Source organism: Apteryx mantelli, chromosome 3 (genome assembly GCF_036417845.1).
Source record: "Apteryx mantelli isolate bAptMan1 chromosome 3, bAptMan1.hap1, whole genome shotgun sequence".
In the NCBI taxonomy this organism is placed as follows: domain Eukaryota; kingdom Metazoa; phylum Chordata; class Aves; order Apterygiformes; family Apterygidae; genus Apteryx; species Apteryx mantelli.
In genome coordinates, this window is record NC_089980.1 from 95,048,551 (window position 1) to 95,070,227 (window position 21,677).

Here is a 21,677-nt window from a genome sequence, read left to right on the forward strand (position 1 = left end):
TGGGCGGCGGTGGCCCGGGGGAGGGGCGCGGGCCTGGCCCCGGGACCCTCCGTTCCCCGGGGGCGGGGGGGGAGCGCGGTGCCTCCCCCCGCGCCTCCCCCGCCGCGCTCATCCGCGGGCCGCTCCGGGATGGGAGGTGGGGGGCGGGCCCGGCAGGTGCTTTTTTGGGGCGGGGGGGGCAGGGCGCGGTGACTCACCCCTCCGAGGCGTGGGCTGCTGGTAGTGCGGCGGCGGCGCTGCCCCCGGGGCGCGGGGGGCGGCGGGGCAGGAGCAGCAGCGGGCGCGGGAGCAGGGGGGAGCGGCGGAGCCCGGGCTGCTCCTGGGCGCGCTCTCGCTGCCCATCCCCGGCGCTGCCGCCGCCGCCGCCGCCGCCGGAGGATGCGAGCGAGAGTCAGCCCCGGGCGCGGGCACGCGCGGCGGCGGCGGCGGCGGCGGCGGCGGCGGCGGCGGGGGGGGGGGGGGGCGGGGAGCGGCGCGGCGGCGCGCAGGGGAGGGGGAGCAGCCGGGAAGCGCGGACGCTCGCTCCTCCACCTCCGTGCCTCACCCCTGCATCCTTCACCCCTGCATCCCTCTTCCCCCTGTCCTTCATCCCTCATCCCTCCATCCTTCACCTCTCCATCCTTCACCTCTCCATCGCTCATCCCTCGTCCCTCCATCCCTTCCCCCTCCATCCGTCCGCTCCCGCGGCCGCGGAGCCCCGGCCCCCCCCCCCCGTCCTCCCCCCCGCCCGGGAGCGCTGTCCTTCCTCCCCCGCCCGCTGCACGGTGTCCCCGGAGCCCCCCGGGGCGGCCCGGGGCCGGAGCCGGAGCCGGGGCCGGAGCCGGGGCCGGGGCCGGGGCCGGGGCCGGGGCGGGCGCGCAGGCTGCGCCGGCGGGCGCGGGCGCGCTGCTGCCCCGCGCCCGCCCTGCCCCGGCCGCCCCGGCCCCGCCGGGAAGGGCGCTCGGCTCCTCTGAAGGGCAGAAGGTCGCTGATCCCCCGTTTCACCCCCCGCCGCCCCGAAGGGAAAAGGGGGCATCGCTCATCGTGCCTGTCCATCTCTTCCTTTTTTCATTCTGTTTTTCCACCCGGCAGGAAAACACAAAACCGAGTTGTGGTAGTTGTGGAAAAAAAGGTGGTAAACAAGCAAAACATACAAAGTATAATAATTATTGACTGCATGAGAAATAAGTCGTACACCAGAATAGTTCTTAAAAGCAGTCTTTCAAGCCTGTTCCTGAAAACTGAAGGGCTTTCCAAATGTTTATTTCGGGTCAAGAGTAATTATTTTAACATTAAAAATAAAAGAAACAGCAGCTCAAAGTGCATTGTGTGAACAAGAGAACTATAAATCAAGTGTGTCAAATAAACAAACACACCAAAAGCTGGCTATCAACTCTTTATCCTTGCTCTGAACTCTCCCCACATTATATAATGTTGATAAACTGCTGCAAGCACATTTGGGGAAAAGATACAGTGATAATGAGAACACAGCAATATTTATTAGAGTACATTAGTATCCTTACCTGCCAAGCAGTTGTTTCAGAGGTTCATCTATATGCCTCTCATCAGTCCTCCAAGTAAACAATTTACTAGATGCTCAGCGCAGACAAATGATTCCCCAGTGCCAGAGTCTCTGTCCTAGATGTTTCTGAATTGCTTATGGTTTATTAACTTACTATGCTCTTCTGCTCTGCCTTGTACCAAGAGCTGTGCAGGTATCAGCAGCTCCCACTTGTGAAGCCAGGGAAGAGAGAGATTGGGTAGATTTCCACATAGCTCCACATTTCAAACTGCTGATTTGCTGTAAAGGCTCCAGTCGCTTGAAGAATTGGTCTGTCTTCTAACAGGTTTATTCCAAAGAGAGGCCTGACCCAAAGTTCACTGAAGACAATAGGAATATTTCTATAACCATGGTGGTAACTGGTTCAAACCACTCTGAGCTCACTCCTGGCATGAAGGTATTTCTGAGTGCCGCTATTCTTCAAAGCTAGTAAAAACTCCCTGGGGGGAAAAAATAAGAAAAAATTATTAAGATGTGCGTCTTTTTCATAGACAGGAAGTGAGGGACCTGCTTCTGCTTCCCTACAGTTAATGGTAAAAGCGTGTGCTAGAAAGCAGGCTACAGTCCCTGGCTAGGGCATGTCCTCTGGTTTCTATAGGTTCAACCATGCCATGCACCCACTGAATACAGTAGGTCAGAGAATGGGAAGAGGGAACACTGGAAAATAATTAGGTCCAAATTTGGATATCTGTAAAGTCATTGGGAACTGAACTTGACTTCATGTTGAGCCATAGCTGTTCACAAGGAAATTCTCACCAAATTAATCTTTCAGTGTTTTTCTCTCTTCTGGTCTCAGGCCCAGACTTCAATTTAGGCACCCCTTTAATTTGCATGTTTCAGTTATTTCCCCTTTCCCCATGACCTTCATTAGATTCAGACCACAGCCTCTCCCTCTCCCGCCTTCTCCAGAAATGCTGTTATGGCTATTAACAGACAGATGCAAGTAGTCAGGGAATGGAAGGGAAACCAGGGGGGAAAAAAGCTTCTCACTCTTGTTGGAGCTCTGTATAGATAATTATATTTTTGAGCAAGAACTTACCTAAAGTGAGTGTCACAGACATTGGACTGTAGAGAGTTAATATTTTGCCTCTCTTGCTCAGTGACTATTCTCTAGTTCAGTGGCTATTTAATGATGAATGGCTCCAATAGGGGCAATTGAGAGCCGTGAAATACTAGCTTGGTGGCTAGAGTGCTTGCTGAAAAATGGGAGACTGAGGGTCAAGATCTTTGTCTCTGAGATTCAGAAAAGGGAATGAACCACCGAGGTACTGTGTGTTCTCAGGTGAATGACTTTAGCCCTTTCCTAACTTCGACCACAAATTTAGTCCGAGTCAAAGCAAGCACATATATGCCTATAGAAACATTTTCCTTCACCAAAATGATTTTTTCAGAAATTTGTCAGTTATTCAGGAAATTCCAGGGCTATGTTTGAACTCTTGCAGATTCTTGTGTGTTCTTTATATGTATGCTTTACATATTGCTGTTGTTTTCCAAGCAAGGATTTACTGAAGATTTGCTCTCAGAAACTGTTTTTCATATTAAATTAACATTTCATTTATGAAGAATACAAACATTAACCCTTACTTTTCAATATCATTGCTGGGTTCTTAGAATATGAGGCGGCATCTCTTTTACAAATCCCTTTCATGACAGGAAAAAAAAAAATTTTTTCATTGGGGAGAATATTTAGCCTTTTGTGATTATACCATTGCTACATAAATTGCCTTTGCAAAAGCTAGCTGCTGAACTTTCTACCTTAGGCTGGAAATAGCTGTATCTCTTTTTCTGAGGATTCCAAACCATCTTCAGAGAGCACAGTTTGATAAAAGGTCTCATTCATATAATGGAAAACACTTGGACATTACTAGAATTTAAAAAAAAATAAAGAAATATAGATACAGACTGATTGTTTTAAGTAGGACTTTAAAGGTCAAAAGAAACAGACCAAAATTTAAAAAAAAAAAAGTCCCAAAGTAGATATTTACCAAAATTATCGAAAAAGATGAGATTTTATATCTTATTTAATATGGTTTGGACATTTAAGTCAGGTATGTCTTAAACTAATAATGTAGCTCAGCAAAAATTTAAGCACTTAGTAAATATGTGCATACATTACTAAAATGTGCGTTGTTCCACCCATGTGAGTTATATAAAGTTAGACATACCTATGTTTGCAGGAACAGGGACACTCTTTTCATTTGCATTCATTTCAGAGGGCCCTGAACTCATGTTCATGGGAGTCCTATGTGCATTTTCCCATTTGTAATTGATTGTTGACCTGGGTTTAACTGCATCATTTAAAAATCTATCATCCTTTGGCATACTGTTTGTGACATTCATTAGTTATGGCTTGCCTTATTAAACTTGGCCCTTATCCTGCAACTGCATTGACTAATGCTGGTACCTGTTGCTGTGCAATGAGCCTTAATGACCTTGAAGAGAGCAGTGGCCCATTGCAGTTTTCGTGGCTGTGGGATGGGGAATAGGATGCTAGATCCGGACAGGAACCACATTTGTGCAGTGAGGTTCCAACCCCAGGCTCAGGCTTGGGATATGAGTAAGATTAAAAAATAACATAAAATACTGCTGATGTTTGAATCTGAATTCATTCTTAGTTTTTACTTTTTCGTGGTAGATTCAACACGTTTAACTCTGATATCTGAGAGGTTGTTTCCATTCTTAGACACATTTGCAGCATCTTCTAATGCCTCTATTTAAAAGAAAAAAACCTCTACTTTTAAAAATACCTTCTATGTGGGAATTAAACTAGTATGCCTTATTAAAGCTTTGATTTATTCACAGAACATTTTATTTGCTCAATATGTTTTATCAAGGAAAAAGAAAGATTATGTAATCTATAGTAAACGAGATTAGCCTTTTTGTGCTTGTGTGTGTGCATGGTGCCATTTTTATTGCCAAACAGCAGTTTCATATTATGCAGGACAATCAGATTAAAAATTAAATGCACTACAGTTTATAGGACTGATCCTGAAAAGTGTTTTGCTTTTGCAGGCCAGGATACTGCAAGGACTTGACTGATGAGCCTGAAGTGGTCCAGGGTGCTTTTATACCACGATGAACAAGCGATGCATGCTTTGCTGAATCTAGGCCTCAGATTCCACTGAACTGAACAGACAGCTGTGAAATGTGCAGCTTCTCTAATTAAATGAAGAACTTTACTGTTAAGTTTATATCAGCTACTGATGAAAGAGAAAAAGTATGGGAGGAGAAATGGAATACAGGTACCCCTTTTCCATTAGAGAAACAATTTAGGAGAGGTTAGATATCATCAGAAACCAAATATGCAGACGTTGGTATAACTTTCTCCTTATTTTCATAAAATGTAAAAGGGACAAATAATTGAACTGGAGAACTTCAAAATACTTACAGATTCTCATAATATGCAGTAAATCTTTACAGTTCTGCTCTCCAAGGAGATTCTTGAGTAAATAATAATGACTTTGGTCTCTTGGATAAATGAAGATGGATGTACCGAGGAAAATCTAATTATGGATTTCTCCTGCCTTGACTCCTGTCTTGTGTACCGGTATTATATTGTTGATACTTCATATCTATTCCAGCAGCGGTGTACTAAATTGAAGCTTAATGCAGAAAAAAGGAGCATAAACATGTCAACAGATCTGTTTCTTTAATATTTCAGTATCAAATCTGGTGATTTTGGAAACAAAGAATGCACTGTTTTTTTTTGAACATTGGCTAGTGCTACAAAGTCAGTAAAGCTAAGCTGCAAACTCTAGTCTTTTTTGTCTATCATTTGGAATTGCTTACTAAGGGCCATTTCTTCACTAGGAATGATTTAGAGATATTCCTGTACTAGGGTACTATAGCAGCAATTCCTTCCCCGTAAGGGTACAGCTCATCTTCTGAAAGCTATATACTGCATACTTAGTCTGATTACCTCTGGGTTAAACAAGCTAAACAGCTAAAAGCTCTGTTTTCTTTATGCAAGTGTGTTTTTAATAGGAACTTCTTCTGGAACACATTTCTGTATCAGTGGCTCACAAAACTATGCCAGCAGAAGTCTGCAATGGAGGCAGAGCTTGATTTCAGGCTGATACAGACAGCTGAATATCAGAAATGTTATTGAGCGCATTACTGGAAGAAAATATCTGAGGACCCAACTCGTCTGGCAGTTTTTACTGCTAGCATTGAGGGAAATAGAAATACTCCCCTTTGATGTTAGAGCCCAGTCTGGGTGTGCAGAGCTTATAATTAGAAAAATGAATGTTTTCTATTTGGAACATGGTTCTGTATATATGAGATAGAACTAATGGAGAAAACCAAAATATTGAACTCCATAGTAACCCTTTTTACAGTATCCTTTCAGGGTCATATTAAGCTTTAAAAGTCTTTTCATCCACGTGATAATTAATCCTCCATTCTCTCTGAGTGTTTGTCTTTGGCATCCATTCCAACTGTTAGTGATTAATTGTAGACCTCTCTCTTTGTTTTGAGCTCCTCTGTAACATTCATTGTTTTTATTCATTTGTCTGGAAGGATCATAAGCTGTTTGGGGTCACAGACCATGTTTCGTTATGACATTTTGCAGTATCTAGGATAATGGAGTCTTGGTCCATCAGTACTGCTCCAAATAATGACTAGTAATAATGATAATGTAGGCAGCTCCAAATCCCATATTCACATAGGCTAGATGGCTCAGAGGTGTGAAAAGCCTCAAACTTTTGATGTTGGAAAAATATGCAACAAAGTGGGAAGGAGCCATGAAAAGTTTGTGTATGCAGACAAAGACAAAGTTGGTAGTAAGCATAGGGATTTGAGAAGCTGCCTTCATGCTGGCTGCAGGAGATGTATCACTTGCTGTTTTGGAAATTTCCACCTCAAGTGTGTATACAGTCAAAGGTTTTCATTCCAGTTAATGATAAATTAATCTGCACATCTTCTTTTACAAATTTACAGTGCAAGTAGAATACTTCTAATTGTTTATGCTGGCTGAGTTTAAAAGTAAAACATATATCATTCTTATACTTTATGAATCATTGTAGAAACAATAGTCACAAGATACATTTGCCTGCTTACAGACCAAAACTTCTAAGAAAGTACACTCAGAAAACTTTCAGCTGTTTGGTTAGGGTATAAGATTGAAGAAGAAGTAGGGCAGCAATTATAGTTGTTTCCACAAAGTTCCACTGGTTTGAGTAAAATCCATAGAGCTATTAATATATTTTGAGTACACCCACCTGCAGAATTCTGTTGGTGCATTCAGAACACAATTAATCACACTGGATGTCAATATTCACAAAGTCCAGTTTAATTTACATTTTGAGAAAACACTTTCTGAAAACCTGGCAGCTATTACTAAATCTAAACCCAGAAGATTAATCTAAGTACTCCAGATTACAGTGAGAAGGACTACTTTAATCTGTGGCATGAATCATGGCATTGATTAGCACTATAAATTGGTTTAACAAGATTTGTCAGTACTGAGATTTCAGTCAAAACATCTTATCTTTTAAAATAAAAAAAAGTACTAATTTGAGTAATTAGTGTTGTTATGGCTGTAGTAGTCTAAGAATATGCAAGAAGCAATGTCTGTGGAGAGAGGTAATATCTCTTGCTAAACTAGCTGATGTATTTGGAAAAAGAGGCATACAATCCGCCTATCCCACCTCCAGTGTATTATCTTGTCTTTATTTGAGTAACAGTGAATCTATAATACAGTGCCTGATGAATCTGAGTCACGTGACTGCATGGGGACTACTCATAGCATGAATAACAGGTGGCAAGATCAGGTCCTGTCGTATTCTTTCTAAATGTCTAACTAAATAACTTATTACAAATAGATCATAGTCTAGATGCTACTGTCTGAATTCACATAAACTATAAATTCCTCTTTGGAATTTTATTCACGGGAAAAAACCAATGAATATGTGCTTTTTTGTAGCTTCAACTCAGTTAGCACATGAAACTTCTCTTCCCCTTCTTTCAATTGCTATAGTCTCAATTATGATCATTCTTAATGAGTTGAAATATTTCAGACCTGGTGTCCAATATAAACTGGCTTGCTTTATGTCAAGGCTTTCTAGCTGTCTTTTACACTACCCTGAAATTATACAGGAGTACAAACTGGGATGTAAATTCATGGCTGATGATGGCAACTCCTTCAAAATTAATGGCATACTTTTATTCATACATTTATTTATCTGTTTAACACTGAAAAAAACAGTTACAAAAATTTAATCTTATCATCTATATTATCCTTGATGAAGAATACAGTCTCTGGTATATCTAAAACCTCCACTTATTTTGAAATAATGATATTGAAAGCAAATAAAAAGAATTACAAACAAAAGCAAAAAACAGAATTGCCATTGCATACGCCAAAATGTAAAGAATTTTCACATTATAATTGTTGTTTGTTTTTTCCTTCTTCTCTGATCTGTTTATTATCTAATTTACAAGAGAGAGAAATCTGGGATAGTGTTTTCATTTATATTCATTAAGCAGCAATGCAGATATGTGATGTTATAAAAATGATCCATAATAATTACCTGTCATTAATTTTCCTGAACAAAAAAGGCAAACTATTTGCCCCAAAGATAGCTGCTGAATGTTTAGTTCAATGACTGGATGCTGCACATCTGATGGGTTGTGCCTGTCTTCGGTTAATCACGAAAGGCTGCCAAGAATAGATGAATCCATTTAAGGTCCAGAAGAGACTCTGCTGACCTAGTCTGGAGGCCTGCGTGTCATAGGACAGACAATCTGACCCACTAGTTCTTCTGCAAGAAGGAATTATTCTTCCCTTCTGCTATCTAGCACCAGAATTTATTGTCTGAATCGTATCTTTTGAAAAGGCATTCAGTGTTGAATTAAGGACTTAGTTATGATTAATTTGCCGCTTCCCTTAGTAAGCAGCACCAATGATTAATTACCCTTGTTAAAAAACTGTACCTTCTTCCTAATTTGTACTTTTTTGTCTTTAGCTTATCCAGAAATTGAATCTTGTTATGCTGTTGTCTGTCAAAGTGTCCCACATGTCAAATATCCTCCCATCTAGGTCCTTATGAACCATGTTCAAGTTGCCTTTTAACCTTGTGTTTCATACACTAAATGTGAATGAGGATATTAGATCTAATGGTGAGTATCTCAAGGTATTGAAGTCCCTCTTTGGCTCAGATAATGGTGTGGTGTTTGAAAGAATTTCTTTAGGGTGCCTTATATTTTTTTACATTTTTTTTACTTATATCACACATTCTTAAAAAAAGAAGAAAACCACAGATACCTTCCCTGAAAATCCTCTCAGTGAATGTTAATGCATATTTCTTCTTATATACTCATATACTTAGTATGGCTTCTTGCTATCTTTTTTAAAAACATTTTTTTATCTTTTTTAAAAACATAAGGCCATATGTTTCTAGGGGATTGGTGTCAAAGAGAAAACAAATAAGATATACTTATGTATAAATGTCCTGCAAGATCTTTTGTATATGATTAGGAAGTACATTGGCATCTACAATTGCTGAAAAACAGCAATTTGTAACCAAAAAGGAAAAGGGAATGTGGCTGAATGGGAAGAGCTTAGATAGCCCATACTGATTCAAGTGTTTAACCTATGCAAGGTTGAATTAGCCATATCCATTCACTATAATACCTTCTTTAATTACATGTTCACAGGCCTGATTGTCCTGCCTAGCTGTAACTTAAGCAGTATTTTACCTATATTAGCCAAACCCTGCACTGTGGTGTAAATCTGCACATGATCAGATGCTAAGAAGTTTCAGTATCTTTCTCACTCTTTTTTTCTGAATGCTTCAAAGCCATTAGTTCAATGTATCTTCCTGACAGCCCTGTGACACAAGATAGTATTACTATCCTATTTTTAAACAAGGGGAACTGAAGCACACAGACCAACACTGTCAAAAATATCAACTCATTTCAGCTGCCAACTTTCAGATACTTGGAGCCAGGTTTTTGGAAACCAGAAATTCAGGTAAGCAAATCAGTCTAGGAGATTATTAGCCTAAGGAGATGGTAACACCTTTTTATGAGTGTTGGGCACCTAACTTCCCAGGTCCCTTTGAAAATCCCTGTAAGCATGATTTTTGCAATTTTTAGTGCCTAAATATGTTCGAAAATATGGTTCTTAGTGGCCTTATTTTCAGAATAATTCAGATTGCTGTAGTACTCTGTATATCCAGGGCATAGCTCCAGTCCACTTCATTTGCAGATGTGAACACTCATCAGTTTTACAAATCAGACCCCACGGCTGGTGTTGAACATTTATGAAATTTCTTTTTTCTTACTTATCTTTCAGTTTCGTTCAACACATTAACCCATTTTTTTCTCCAGTCACTATATACCGTTCTTTACTCTTTTACTCCTGGTCAGCTGCTGTCTCTCCTGGCACTCCCATACCTGCCTCTCTTCCTTCCATTCCCTTATGCTGTCTTTATGCTCTGGCTTCAAATTCTTGCTGTAATCTGAAAAATGTATATTCCCTTATAGCACAATGACGATACCTCACATGGGAAGTAAGTGAATGAACAAATCTTAGAGTCCAGATTTATCCATACTGTTACCTAGAATCAGTATGGCACCTCTGCATGATCTTTGCAGCTCTGTGGAAAAGAAAAGGTCAGGTCTGCTTGATGTATTAGTGTTTAGGTCTTTTTCTTGCCATTTAGATAGTAAGGAATTCATGACATACAGGCATGCTCTTGCTCAGTCCTCCAGGATATATTCTAAGCTCAGTTCTTTTCAATCACAATGGTAAATTAGAGTGAGAGTTAGAGAATTCATTCCAGCTAATTTAGGCACTAAACTAAGTCATCTAATATAAGAATCTAATCATTCTAGACTTCATCCATAATCAATAATGACAGATAGGTACTTTTAAGGAGGCAACATTTCTTTCTTATTTCCCTTGACTATAGAGGGAAATAAGGGATCCTGCAGTTGTGTTACTCTCAGAGTCTTGTAATTGGCAAAAGATAATGCACCTTATGTGCCAAACAAAAAAGTTATTGTTAGTCTAATTACAGTGTTAATCATCTAGTCAAAATTTAGCAAATAGTTATTATTATTAGTCCAGTTACAATTATGTTGTATCGTTCATATTCCAAATTGCCTATTTAATACAGAAAAAAAACCATTCTGCATTCCATTGTTCCTCTGGGTCCTAAAGTAGTTGGTTTCGAACAGGGTGTGTGTATGTGTGTGTGTGTGTGGGGGGGGGGGTTACCTCAAGCAGTCAGTGTTCCAGGTCCTTCACCAGGAGGAGTGTGATGTTGATGTTGATGCTTTCTTCCTCCTCACCCAAGGGTCTATTTGGGGCTATTTTTGTTTTCTAACACAGTCTACACTTAGCTCTTTCTTGATTGGTCTGCAGTTATACATGACTTCTGAATTTACCTTATGGTGTGCATTACGTATGTCACATACTTGTTTCTTTGTTCTCTAGGTGACTCCTAAAAACAGTTTCACCCAGCTCCGGATGTTGCATTCCTTTACAACTCAGTTATTCCTTTACAAAGGCAAAGCTGTGCATAGTCCTGAAATGTCTGGACCTGGGTCCACAATCTCAAGGCCTCTGCTAGCATCCTACACTTGTGTTTTACTACACCACAGTATTATTCTAAGGTCATAGTTAGTTCATTCTACATAGATTAACTACCAGAATAACTACCTGTTACCAGGACCTATTGCAGGAGATATATCAACTTTATGACAGCAATAGGTGTTGCAGTACAACATCAAACAAAGCTAAGCAAGACTAAAACAAATTAGGTAATTGCCACCTGCCCATTGCAGATTCAGCCAAGAAAGCTAAAACAAAACTTTGCACTGGTCAGATAACAACAGTTTGACTAGCCCCAGGCCTGAGGCCTTGCAATTATTAAAAAGTCTGTAGCCTGTTACATAGTCATTATTGCATTTATTGGGCTATGGAGTTATACTAGTTACCTCATTTGGGAACTTAAAGTTAGATGGTATGAATCTAAGCTTTGGAGACCAGGTTACAGTCATGTTGTTGCCAGCAGTATGGAGCAAAACAGTGCATTTCTGTGCCTTCAGACAACAGCTTGAGAGTTCTTTGGGATGTACCACTCATCAAATCCAATATGGCTTGAAATCTTAAGGAATAATGAGTTTTCCAACATTTTTGTTTTTAATGTTGAAAAATTTCCAATGAATATTCAAGAATAAAACTTCCTACTCTAGAAATTACAAGATAGAATTAGTATCCTAAAAACTAGACAATTCTTCTTCTTCCTCTTCTTCTTTTCTTCTTCTTCTCCTCCTCCTTCTTCTTCTTCTTCTTCTCCTTTTTCTTCTCCTTTGCCTTCTTCTCCTGCTCCTATTTTTCTTCTTCTTCATTATTGTTATTTAGAGTCTTAATCCTGAATTCATTACTTAAAAAATAACTCTATTGGCTAATGATGGCCCTGCTACAATTCGAGGTTGGACCATGAAGCTAAGACAGGAGTTTGTACTAAGCAGCTTGCTGGGGGGACTGTAAGCTGTGCCAGTTCATCTGGCTCCAGGTTTGCATGTGGTCCATAACAACAGTGTGGCCTGGACCTCTGCTGGCTCTGTGAAATTTTAGAAGAGGGAAACTGCAAGAGATGTGGGGCACCGACATGTTGTCTCTGCCTTGCAGAATGTGATTTGGTGTATATACAGCATCAATGTTTCTGGGTGTAGTGTTGTCTAGGCTCCATGTGGAGTGGGGCAGAAGTTTTCCCTTTTGGTGTTCATCTCTGATATGCTGAGGATAGTCCAATACCAGAAAATGTCTGCAGTCAAGAGATATGGCCATGAGGGTACTGGTGGGGTATTTTGACAAAGCGGTTTTGCTGCAGCTAGAGAAAGTCAATGATGCTCAAGAATAAGATTCAAGTCTTTGGACTTCCAGCCAAACCATTAAGCCAGAGAATAAAATGAAAATGCATCGTGGTTTTAAAATGTCATGGAATTAGATTCTAAGTCCAGATTCACATCAGTACCTTCTGTTAAAGTCATTGGGAGTTGCCTATCTATATCCACAAGCAGAAATTGGTCTTTAATAGTAATTAAATGACTCTTGTTTATTGCCATCAGTTGATTAGTGTGGTGAATTGATGCAACCTGTGGGAAACCTCTCAGCAGGCACCACAAAGCACTCTGTAAAATGTCTACATATTTCAAATCTTGCAAGCCTGCAAACCCCCTGATGATTGTACAGTCCCTAGCAAACCATTGAGCTGGGATCAAACACTTTGTAGCTGATGGCATTGACTGTAAACTATCTTATGCTGTAACAGCAGACAATTCATGTAACATATGCAGCTCCTGAGTAATGAACAGATATTGCAGAAGCGACACAGAAATGTTAAAAAATACTTGCATATAACACTTGTCATACCAATAACAGAAAGCTATCTTTAAAGTGAAGGCCTGCAACTGAAAAAAAATACTTTGGCATACATGGTAGTATTAAAAAAGTATTTAAAATAGATATTGATTATCAAGTACGATTTTATTTTAAGTCCTAAGGAATGAGTTGCAAAATTTTAAGTATAGATGATTTGGAAATCCAAGGTAACTATTCAGTGCATGTCTCTTATATGCGTTCCTATGAGGAGGAGGAGGCATCTCTTTGGAATTTCTTGGGTTTTTTGAGGATTGAAAGTAACATCTTCTTTTCTCAATTTAACATATTTTAATAAAAAATACTCGTACCACAAGTGAAGCCCTAATGAAAATAACCTAGATTCCTAGCTGATGATAGTGAAAGAATGCTTTCTGCCACATTTGAAAAATGCAGACTGGTGTTTGTGTCAAAGAAGGCTGCTAATCTACATTCATCTAGCATTATCTGTTCTTTGTTAGGTCTCTTCTGGATACTTCTGCTCATTGTACGGTATTCAGTTAACAATCAAATCCCTTTACTCAAGTAGAAGTCCATCTTTTTACCACAGAACAACGATGCACTAAATGAAGGTTCACCTTAGTCAGAAGGACATTGCTCCACTTAGGTCTGCTCTGTTCTGATAATGGGTTAAACAATGAGGCATTTCTGATACAAAAATCATCAGGCTTAAATTACTTCAGGTTCATCTAAGCTTTGATGCTCTTTCCTTAGCATCTCCTACTGGCTCATTGCGTGGCTCACAATCTAGGGTATAGCCATGCAAATGACTGTTTGCTTGATTTGAAATTACTGTAAATATATTCCCTTACTGCTTATGAGGTCCCATTACCAAATATGACACACCAAAAACCATGGATGAAAGTGGGGGAGGATGACATTTTTGCTGATCTGTGAGACTAGAGATAATTTTGAGACTCAGACATTTGTAATTTAGTTCCTAAACCACTCCACAGAGGAGGTAATCAGTGACAGATGGCCTTATGCCTAACACCAATTATTTCTGCTTTTATATTGAGTTATTCACAATGGATTGAAACTAGAGGGCTATAGAAGAGTCATTCTATAGAAGTTGCCCTCTACCCTACCACAGACCATTGATAAGGTAGATTGGGCAGGGGTGCAATACGGTTGTTGAGAATTGAGCCTTAAGTTTACACAAAGAAGTCAACAGTTTCTTGAAAGTTGTTAGTTTTTTTTGTTAGCATATCTCTAACCTTTGGATACTCCTTTTATTCCCAGTCTATTGTTGAAATGAATTCTAGGAGTGAGTCAAATGACCTCAGCAATTTTCTCTAACAGTTATTTTTGATCATTTTGGTCATGTAACCTCACATCACACCAATTCAATAGACCAAATTCTCCTCTGAAACAGTCTCAGTACTGTGTCTTTGGGAAAAAGACCTATCCACTGCACCTTCTGAGAAACACCGAATAGTAAAGTGCTAATATAAAATGCACTCCATTACTACTTCATATTCAGCTATTACATATATTGCATATATATAACATATATACGTGTATTACATATATATGTGGAAAATGGTAAAAATATAGTTTGGTCCATTTTGATTCTCTTAGAATTTTCTTTTCTTTACCTATCCCTTTCAGTATAAATGACAGTAGAAGAAAGTTTTTATTTTTTGGCAAATTTAGCCACCACGTACTAAGGTTAAAGTTTTCCCCTTTATTCTCTGTAGGATATAAACTGAGTCTTAAGAAGTCACTTAGACTTAACACTAGCTATTGTTAAGTGTAGAATTAGTCATAACAAATATATCTTATGGCCCGCTGTGTGGGTCAATATTTTAGAGTATGTTTTAGACATAAGGTTGGCTCCAAAGCATGTCAAAGACAATGAAAGATTTCTGTTAGTTGCATTAGTTTTGGAACATGTTCAAAGCTATATTGACTATGATCACTAGAAAAATCCTTTCAACCTCCAGAATTACCCTGCTTAAAACCCAAATGATGTGTAGAATAAATGAAATAAGCAAGTACATCTTTGGCTGACACTGGACTTGTATACCTTGTATACCATACAACTTGTATACCTCACAAGGAGATAACAGTTTTATAAATCAGAAAACTACTGTCCTTACTGCTTCTTTACTTTCCAGTGAAAAACAATGTGGAGACCTCGTTCTCCTTATACTACTTATTCTGGAGAGGGCTTATGCATGCTTGGAGTGTTTAAATCAAAATTGGATGCTTTCTTAAGGACTACACTCTTGCTCAGCTACAAGTTAAGGGACTGAGTAATTCTAGACTGCACAGTAGGGAAGAATATTTCTGTTCTTTACAGAAACTGTTAGATGAAATTGTTTGGCCTGCACTAGGTAGCAGGTCAGACTAGATGAGCTTAGTGGTCCCTAGTGGCTCTAAAATATGAGTCTGTAGCTTGTTCCTTTAGTTGGCACTTAAGTCCTTATCACCATTACTTTGAGAAATTTATAATGCTAAGAATTAGTTCCATCTGTCTGAAATTACAGCATGAAATGCCATTTTGAAGAGGGTTTTTTTTTTGCATTCATTTGATGGTAATCTCAGAGGTCTGGACTCACACTGGGAATTTTGGCTCAGTACAGCAGTGAGCCAAACTACCTTTTCAATTCTACTTAGCAGCATCCCCAGCCACAAGTTAGATAAGTACATTTTCCACCCTATGATTAGCGAAGTACTTTAATGACTGGGAAGAACAGAATTCACAAAAAGCAGCATAAGGAACTGCTAAAGCAAATAGGAGGAGATGCTAAAGCGAAGAACTTGTTTTAAAGCCTCCTTTTCTGTGGAACAGAGATGCCTAAATCCAAGCTGCACAGGTACACTATGTCCACTCAGGATTCACTGACATGAGCTCTTTTCTGAGTCTAGGTGCTTAAGTCAGGTCATATCAGTCCCTTTTTGTAAATTATAGGCCATTGTTTAAAATCCTCACAGGGCAGGTGGAAAGCTGATGTTCACTTTCCCATTTGCCACACCACTCTCAGAAGAATGTCTTTGCTATCAAACTTTGGGATATGGTGTGACATACCATTGTTAGTCTCTGGTGATTGTGTCAGTCTTATTTGTATAAATCTTTTAAATATTTATTCCAAGACAATGCTGAAATTTACAGTATACTAATTCATGCATGCTGTCTCTGGCCCATGGTCAGTGCAAAGTGAATGTGTTGACTGTTGAGTGTCCAGAGATATCTCCTCCTATGGGTTTATACCTTATGATCACAACATATGCCCTAGATCAAAATCCCACAAAAAAGGCAGAATAAAGGTACTAGTGTGTCCCATGTGGGTTTATATCCAAAACAGACACAGAACTGTTTATTGCTGTAAAAAAAAAGGTAATAAAATGCTATAGGGATTTTGCTGACAGAAAGGAGGGTCTTAAAGTGATCCTACGAGACAATTTTGAAATTAAATGGCTGAAGAGGCAGCCATTTGACCAAAATTCTTGCTCCTGATTCTTGAAATTTTTTTTTTGTGGCAATCCTGCTTTAAGCTCAGCATTAAAAACCTGAGATAAACCTCTCATCACTATTCTGATGAGGGGCTGGAGTGGTGCAGGTGCAGAGAAGCATTGCACCAGAAGCAATTCCCAGCTGCATCCTTCCAGAGGACAGAGGCAAGAGGACAGAGGCTCTGGAGATGCATGCACAGAAGTGATTCATAGGTCTCATTACTGGAGATAAAACATGCTATCTCTCCAGTGGCCTGTTTGAAACATTGGCTGGCAATTGGCTGGAACAAAAGGCATCCTGCTCCTGGTGCAACCACTCATACCTTTTGGGGGTATTTAGTGATGCTAGCAGTGTGCTGAGTCCCTTTCATTTGAAACCAAACATCATTCTGACTGCTTTATATACACATATATTCAAAACGGGATAGTATCCTCGTGACCTCTGATTCCTTGAGAACACACATATGGGAAACTAGAGTCTGGCCCATATGGTAGAAGTTGGTGGCTTGTTTCCATCTCGCTGGCACCGATCCTGGGAATTTTACTGAAGAATTTAGTACAACTGAATAATAATGAGTGTGGACTTGAACTCTTGCCTGTTTCTATTCCATGGCAGAAAATAGAAACTAATACCCTGGACTGCATGGAAAAATTACAAGAAAAGAAAGTAAGAACATACTCTTTTTTTTTTTTTTTTTTTTTACAATAAACACTGGCCATACTCTCAGTCAGAGCATATTGGCACTACTCTGTTGCTATGACTGGCAGCAGTGAAAAGACTGAATTTTATCAAGAGAGTCTCTGACCCCTTGTGCTTCCTTATTTCTACATAAACTGAAATTCTAACTGTGGCAAGTACAAATGACACATTTACCGTAAACTGGGTGTATGCATACATGTGTGTGTGTGTGCATGTGATGAATAGAAAACTGAAAATCTTTTAAGGACCAATTATTTCTAAACAAAACAGAATATGCTTCTAGCTCTTTTCTGGCACAGACATCCATCAAACAATAACAGGGCATCTGTTGAATAGATATGCACATGCAACGCATGCAGGCTTAATTTTTATTTATTGCTCATAAAAGATGTTGCCACAGTTTTATATATTCAATTTTGTATAAACATTTAAGTGAATAAATGAATAAAGTACAGTTACAATGAATAAATGCCAATAAAGATTGTGATTAAATACAAAGCAACACAGCAGGAATTTCAATAGATTGAAACTGTAGTCACATCTACTCAAAAGGGTGTTAACAGTATGCTTCAGATGCCCTGCTGTTGGTCTGAAGCAACAAGAATGCCAGTTACCCAAAACGCTTCCCGAAGCAAATAACTATATAGATTGAATTTTTTCCTGAAGGAAATTCAAGTATTGATTATTTTTGTTACAATAGAGCTCTGCTGCATCAATGTTTTGTCCATTATTGTTTTTTTAACAGTTTGTATGGGAAATGTTTTGCTGCATTAATAAAGAACACATGCAGAAGCAATAGAAGTGTGGCTTGACTAATACATTGAGCAGTACATTGGTTTTGATTACAGACTTACTGAGCACAAGAATGGAGACTGGTCCTACTCCTACTGAATTTATGGGACAATTACCACCTTTATCAATGTGGAAATATAACATTCTTTAGGAAAGTATGATTTTTAAGATATTAGATATTTAACAATCTCAATGCTTTTGCCATATTGCCATTCATTTATTCCAAAAATACTTTACACTGCAAAGAATTGTTCTATTTTCATTTTACTACTTTGAGTATATTTTACAGTGACCAGGCATTTCGCATCATAACATAATCTCATGCTATGATTCTGATCATAAATCAAAAATACAATGCAAAATACCGACACTTGTTATGTCCAATTACAGCACTTAGAAATTCTTTGATATATTAATTAAAATATCAGTTGGTTTCAGTGTTTAATATATGATGGAAAATGTAGGATTCCTGAACATTACTCTACAGACAATACTGTAATGCATCTTAATACTTATACAGTTAAAATGAAAAAAAAAAATTTTTGAGCATAAGCTTTAGACCTGATTTTAGATTTGATTACTGTTCTAAAATTGGTACAGTAAAGCTGATGATTTCAAAGCTTTTAATATTATAGTCACTGACAGATGAATTTTATTTGCCTAAATAAGTGTAAATAGATATATTTCATAAGCTATGAGTTTGCTTTACAGTGATCAAATGTTCTGTTCGAGGAGGTGCCTGATATCCCTCACTAAATGTGAAGACTGAAGGAGTCATGTACTATTCTTTGTATATATCATCTGCTTGTTTGGTTATCTGCTTGATATTAACTTCCCTGAATTCCAGGAGTTAAAGGAAAATGTTAAAGTTAAAAGTAAAAGGAAGTGAAACAGTAGGAAAGGTGAAATACCAACTTCAAAAGCCTTGAGATGGCAAAAGCTGGGCCTCCCTTTGAGAAATAGCTACCCAGCAAGTCCCATCCCAGTTGGTTGCATTTGCTCTTCTGAAGGTCGACAGTGCACCTTCCAAAGGGGCATTAAGCCCCAGGCTTTCCGGTCTCAGAAAGAAGGATGGCACGAACCTTCACAGCTGAATCCCACCTGGCTGTCTCCAGCAAGCCGCTAACTCTTGTAACTTAGGGAAAGAAATAGGCTAGACCACACCAGGGCAATGGATAGGCCTGCTGAGCTGAAGCATACAACAAAACATTGTGTCTCTTCATTGTGTCTATATCTTCCTAAATGTTATGTTCTACTTGGTATTTTCATTCTGCTTTGACTTTAAGTTGCTGTTCTTCAGCCATTTTAATCAGCTGCTGCCAGATGCTCAAAGAGAAAAGTCTTAAGTGCTGGTAAATACTTACTAAAATACTTACATACTAAAAAACATAGCCAAACAGCCAGTCCAGAAGACTGTCTCCCATGCAGCATCAACTGGGTGATTGGCACGCACCTGGGTTAGTTTACCATAGGTTTAAACATTTCCTCAGTAAATTCTTTCCCTGTTCTTGTTGTTTCTGCTTCTGCTACATGCCTTGATAGTCAATTCCAATGTTTTTTGTCTTAAATGATCAATGAACCCTTTCCCATCAATTGGGTCAATTACGGGAGAGCTCATCTGTTCTTTACAAGAATTAAGGGATGATTCTGGAGAAATAGTGGCTGCTGATTGATTTTTTTGTGTGTCCTCAATTCATGGTAAATGTGCTTCTGTCAGAGTGTAACTCAGAGGTTTTCCAATCACAGTCGGTCTAGCTAGCTGAAGTTTCAGTTAGTCCACGTTTAAAACACTTCTAAAAGTTGATTAAAGATTATTATTTGCTGATAGGAGATGTAGTAGTACTGGTTGGCAAAAGTGCCAGTGAACTCTTTAGTGAAGGAATCATTAAGCGTGTGCAGGACAGTAAATGTCACAGTGCATTTAATAAATGGCTCATGTATAACACCTGGAAAGTGCAGCTGAGAGACAAAAAAAGAGTGGTGATTACAGCAGTTTTGCCTACCAACTGTGAATATAAAAGGAATTTCTACTAAGTTCATGATCCAAGTGTGCAAAATGCAAAAGATACTGTCTCTTCTCCAACAAAAAAACATAATTTGCAAAACTGTTCTTGCTGTCAGGGAAGTCATAGCATTTCATATTTTTTAAAATCAGCAAACCCTAGGAAGTCTTGTAAGCAAAAAAACCCCTGCTTTCCTTAAAACAAGAATCTTTAATTATTAAAGTACTAATGACCTTACCATACTCAAAGCTTTGTATAATTTGCAGCAGTACAACATATACTTCCTTTCATTATAACAGCATAAAAAGTTTAGTGTCTACTAGTGCTGCTGAATTATTATTAAATTTAACATCTTTTAAAAGCATAATTGAATATAAGGACAAAGACTCTTGATATTAGTAGAATAAATGCTAGTGGAGCACTTCTTAAACTTTAGCTTTATGTTGATTTTAGTTTGAAGCTGTGGTGCCAGCTCAACCCGACTGAAAGCTGCCAGAAAACCAAACGAAACGAAACCAAACGAAACGAAACCAAACGAAACCATTTCATGTGTATAATTATCTCCCCTACTCTTTTTTTTTTTAATACAAGGATTAGAGATCCTCCCATTTCAATTTCACAAACGCTATATAGTGACAGTAATGTACAGTGAAAGCAAAATAGGTCTGAGATTTTGCAGGGCCTCCTTTATGAAAGTGGTGAATCTGGCACCTAAGCAAAAAGCTTCAGGAAGGCAATGAAAGATTCAGTACAGAAAAATAGGAGAGGAATAGTAGTGCAGGAGGACTAGCATGTGTAGAAATGTTGCAGGATAGAAAGAGAGTTGCTCTATAGTAACAAAGGGTTTTAGCAATGACAGAGTAGTAGAAAAGTGTCTTTACCCTTTATGAAACAGCTACAAGGGGAGATGAGAGTAAAGCTGAATATTATAGCTAGGCTATGCACACAGGAAACATCATCCTGCCTGTTTCCTCTATGTGTTTACTCCAAATTGGAGTATGAGTTTTTTCTAATACGAGTAGAAGCCCAGAAGACCAATTTGACACAGCTCAATTAGTTTATTGATCAGGACTGTGACACCATAGCTAATCAACAACATACCAACCTTTGTGTGCCAGCAGTTCAGAAGAATCAAAGTCAGCATATGGTTGTATTTTTGAGTAATATTAATGTCCTTTTTGTTTATAAGGCAAATCTGCAGGAAAAAAAAAATCCTTCTGATACATAGCACAAAATGAAAATTATGTCTGAAAATGATATATGCAATTTACCAAACAAAATGCACTGATATTTTATCATTTGTACTTTTTTGCCATTTTGATCATACAAAGCCCAGCTATAACTTTTTATGTTAGCGCTTGGGAATCATCAGAATGTAATTTACAATTTACTATCAACAGGAGAAAAGTCTTTACTCTTACAATCACATTTTAAAAGTATCTTAGCTAAGAAAAGATATAATTTTATACTAGTGAAGGTGCAGGGTAGACCCTACACTACATACTATCGGTACAGTTTTTGTAAGTTTTACATTTGTCAGTTTTAGAAATGGATCGTTTTTCCCTTCAGCGTTATTGGCAAGGTTGTAGACCTGCTAATAATTATAGCTTTCCAGTACTTTCCAGAGTAGGACTCTTTTCAGTTGATTAAAATATTGCTGAACTTCAATCATTCATGTCCAAATTTCCATGTTACAGGTTTGCCCTGGGCTGATTTGTCTATTTCTTTATTTAGGGTAGCTTCAGCAAAAATAGTTTGGAAGTTTTCAGAGGACAAGACTAATAATATTTT

At 38.9% G+C, this 21,677-nt stretch overlaps 1 protein-coding gene across 2 annotated transcripts in view; it reads right to left on the reverse strand.

Annotated features, from left to right (window-relative positions):
- The window catches only part of FUT9 (fucosyltransferase 9), a 106,804-nt gene extending 106,462 nt beyond the window's left edge, over positions 1 to 342 (reverse strand). Inside the window, exon 1 of one of the 2 annotated variants that reach the window (XR_010883901.1) lies at positions 198 to 259. Coding sequence is in view for 1 of the 2 variants with exons in the window: in XM_067294810.1 (XP_067150911.1) it covers positions 198 to 342 (145 nt within the window). In the remaining variant the exon portion in view is untranslated. Of the gene's footprint in view, positions 1 to 197 lie in introns of both variants that reach the window. The other variant, XM_067294810.1, reaches the window with a different exon arrangement.
- Positions 343 to 21,677: the final 21,335 nt, after the last annotated feature.